Source organism: Carya illinoinensis, chromosome 3 (assembly GCF_018687715.1).
Source record: "Carya illinoinensis cultivar Pawnee chromosome 3, C.illinoinensisPawnee_v1, whole genome shotgun sequence".
NCBI lineage: Eukaryota > Viridiplantae > Streptophyta > Magnoliopsida > Fagales > Juglandaceae > Carya > Carya illinoinensis.
In genome coordinates this window covers 14420322-14423416 of record NC_056754.1, presented here as the reverse complement: position 1 = coordinate 14423416, position 3095 = coordinate 14420322, and the positions used below count along the sequence as shown (strand labels likewise).

General features: G+C 40.7%; 1 protein-coding gene across 1 annotated transcript; it reads left to right on the top strand.

Moving 5' to 3' along the window:
- Positions 1 to 340: 340 nt before the first annotated feature.
- On the top strand, positions 341 to 3095 carry LOC122303403 (probable cysteine desulfurase). The gene is made up of 5 exons (XM_043115179.1): positions 341 to 893; positions 1086 to 1587; positions 1681 to 1882; positions 2003 to 2506; positions 2605 to 3095. Exons 1-5 carry the CDS (start codon positions 533 to 535, stop codon positions 3037 to 3039), a joined length of 2004 nt encoding a protein of 667 aa, XP_042971113.1. The 5' UTR covers positions 341 to 532; the 3' UTR covers positions 3040 to 3095.

Below are 3095 nucleotides of genomic sequence, written 5' to 3'. Positions count from 1 at the left end.
CCGTCGTCTGTCGTCATATGCCATGTCATCTAGCCAATGGCAAAGAGCCAATAGAGAGGCCGGTCAAATACAACTTCCCTCGTGGTCTGGTCGACAGGGTTAATAGTGCTTTGCTGTTCCACGTATCGCATATTTTTTTTATTTATTTTTTATTTTTTCAATCTTTTTTCAAATATTTTTTAAATTTATATTTTTTAAAATAATTAAATTCTTCTACTCATTATCTATATATCAAATATTTAATAAAAGAAAAAAAAATTAAAAAATATGTAATTGTGGTTTATTATGTATAGAATTTTCCGAGTTAATATCCACTACGTTTTTTGTGCCACTTGATTTTAAGACAGCCTCTTTTAGCACCAACCCATTGGAATTCATCGCTCTCTTTTCTATTTAAATTCCCTCCATATCCTCCCCAATCCATGAAAGAAACTTTGTGTTAATCTTCTTCTGATCTTCGTCATCTACTAGTACTTCATCTTTATTTTCTTCTACATTTTGTTTCTTTTTCATCTTCCTAGCTAATTCAACCATGGAGTTTGAGAAACTCATGTTGGGAGAAGCTCTTAGTGCTCAAAGAATGAACCATAACATGAATAGCAAAACTGGTACTGGGAGCACCGACGGCGAACTTAAACCCAGCAGTTCTTGGCCTCCTGGTGATCTTTGCCACGGCTCTCAAGCGGCCTCTAGGACTCTGGAGGTGGGTCTGCCAAGGAACGAATCGGCGGATAGAAAACTATCCTGGCTGCGCTCTCAAATCATCGGGGTAGATGCAGAAATAGATTCTCCATTCGGGAAACGAAGACTCACCTATGCTGATCACACTGCCACGGGTCGATCTCTTCGATACATCGAGGATTTCCTCATCAACAACTTACTTCCTTACTACGGTAAATTAGCATTACTTTTTTTAATCATTATCTTTCCTTTGATTACGATCTAATTGATTTGTTTCTCAAATTCGTTTGGCTAATGGAAATAAAAAGAAGGTTTGAAGTAGCAGCCAACTTTTAGCTGCTTCCAATTCCGTCATCATTATTTTTGTTCATGTTTGACTTGAATCTTGCCTTCCTCATGTGTAGGGAACACGCACACGAGTGACAGTTATGTGGGGCACCGGACGACAAAAACATTGCATGAAGCAACGAAGTACATCAAGAAATGCTTAGGTGGTGGAGAAGATGATGTGCTCTTGTTCTGTGGCTCGGGCACGACTGCAGCTATTAAAAGGCTTCAAGAAGTAATGGGCATTGCCGTGCCATCGATGTTGAGAGAGAGGCTACTAAAATGCCTTGGAAATGGAGAAAGGTGGGTGGTTTTTGTTGGGCCTTATGAGCACCACTCGAACCTTCTTTCTTGGCGGCAAAGCTTGGCTGAAGTAATAGAGATTGGTTTAGATTCCAATGGTTTATTAGACATGGAGACTCTACGACTGCAGCTTGAGCAATATCAGTCTGCAAACAGGCCAATTTTGGGTTCTTTTTCTGCTTGTAGTAACGTGACTGGAATTTATTCAGACACCCGAGCAATTGCTGAACTTCTTCACCAATATGGAGGTTTTGCATGCTTTGATTTTGCAGCAAGGTACGTAAAATTTGTGTATTAAGTTTATTTTTCAAACGTTTCTTTACGCATCAAGATGCCAACTTTCTTGGCCTAAAATTCCAATGTTTTCAGTGGGCCTTACGTGGAGATTGACATGAGATCTGGGGAGCTTGATGGCTACGATGCAATTTTCCTTAGTCCACATAAGTTTCTTGGGGGACCAGGATCGCCCGGCATCCTTCTGATGAGCGAGGCACTTTATATGCTAAAATCTTCTCCACCGTCGACTTGTGGAGGTGGAACTGTGATGTATGTCAACGGCTTCAACGAAAAGGTAAATTATATAAATCGATGGAAGATCAGAGCAAAAAGATGCTGAGGAAACTTCATGAGATGGTGTGTTACTTTTGAAGTCCTACTATATTCACTTGTTAATCTAGTCCAAGTTTTGCAGGACACATTATATTTGGAGGACATTGAAGAAAGGGAAAATGGTGGCACTCCTCAAATAATCCAAACAGTTAGAGCAGCTTTGGCTTTCAGGATTAAGGAATACATTGGTTACGAGAATATTGAAAAACTGGAGCAAACCAATATAGAGAAAGCGCTTGAGAGGCTTCTCCCAAATCAGAATATATGCATTCTAGGAAATACAAGCACCCACAGACAAGCGATCTTGTCTTTCCTAGTTTATAGTACCACTAATTCCTCCTCGGCTAGCCTGAAATATGGGTGCAATATTGATGGCAAAGAGAGCTTGGACGAGCAGCTATACATGTGGAGAGAGATGGGGAACAAGAGAGATAAGCCTCTTCATGGACCATTCGTCGCAGCTCTCTTGAATGACCTTTTCGGCATCCAAGCTCGAGGTGGGTGCGCTTGTGCTGGACCCTATGCTCACATTCTGCTTGATGTCGATGAGTCCCATTCACTGGCCATCAGAGCTGCCTTTCTCAAGGTAAATGATTCTTTAAGTGTTCCTGCCAGGAGCTCTGAAAAATATCTTGCAGAAAACTTGTGTGTTGAGTTGATTTTTTCTCATTTTTTGTTCAATAGGGTTATGTTGGATTAAAACCCGGATGGACTAGGATCAGCCTTCCCTACTACGTATCCGAGGAGGAATTTGAATTTATTTTAGCTGCAGTGGAATTTGTAGCTATTTATGGGCAGCGTTTCCTTCCATTGTACCACTTCAATTTTAGAACAGGAAACTGGGCTTTTAAGAAGAAAGCACTCCAGGAACTACTCGGAGAGGAAAACAAATGCTATGTACACGTAATGCCGTTGGCCAGTGCAATGCATGCAGCAAATCAAGAACAACGCAATTCAAAAGCGTTTGAGGATGGAGGAGCTAAGCAAGCCAAGAACATAGAGAAGTATACAGCATATTTAGAAGGGGCTAAGCATCTTGCCAGTCTCCTCCCCAAGTTTCCCTCTCAGCGTAGAGTTCCTGAGGACATAGATGCCAACCTCATTCTCTTTCGAGTCTAGTCATTTTTAGTACTCTCGATTAATACTTGTAATTTCAATATTACTATTCTATTATT

What these genes read in the sequence shown, in the direction of transcription:
- LOC122303403 (XM_043115179.1), top strand. Translation starts at nt 533, where the DNA reads ATGGAGTTTGAGAAACTCATGTTGGGAGAAGCTCTTAGTGCTCAAAGA. An exon ending in TCAACGGCTTCAACGAAAAG is followed by an intron (nt 1,883 to 2,002) that starts GTAAATTATATA and finishes CAAGTTTTGCAG; the next exon opens with GACACATTATATTTGGAGGA. An exon ending in TCAGAGCTGCCTTTCTCAAG is followed by an intron (nt 2,507 to 2,604) that starts GTAAATGATTCT and finishes TTTGTTCAATAG; the next exon opens with GGTTATGTTGGATTAAAACC.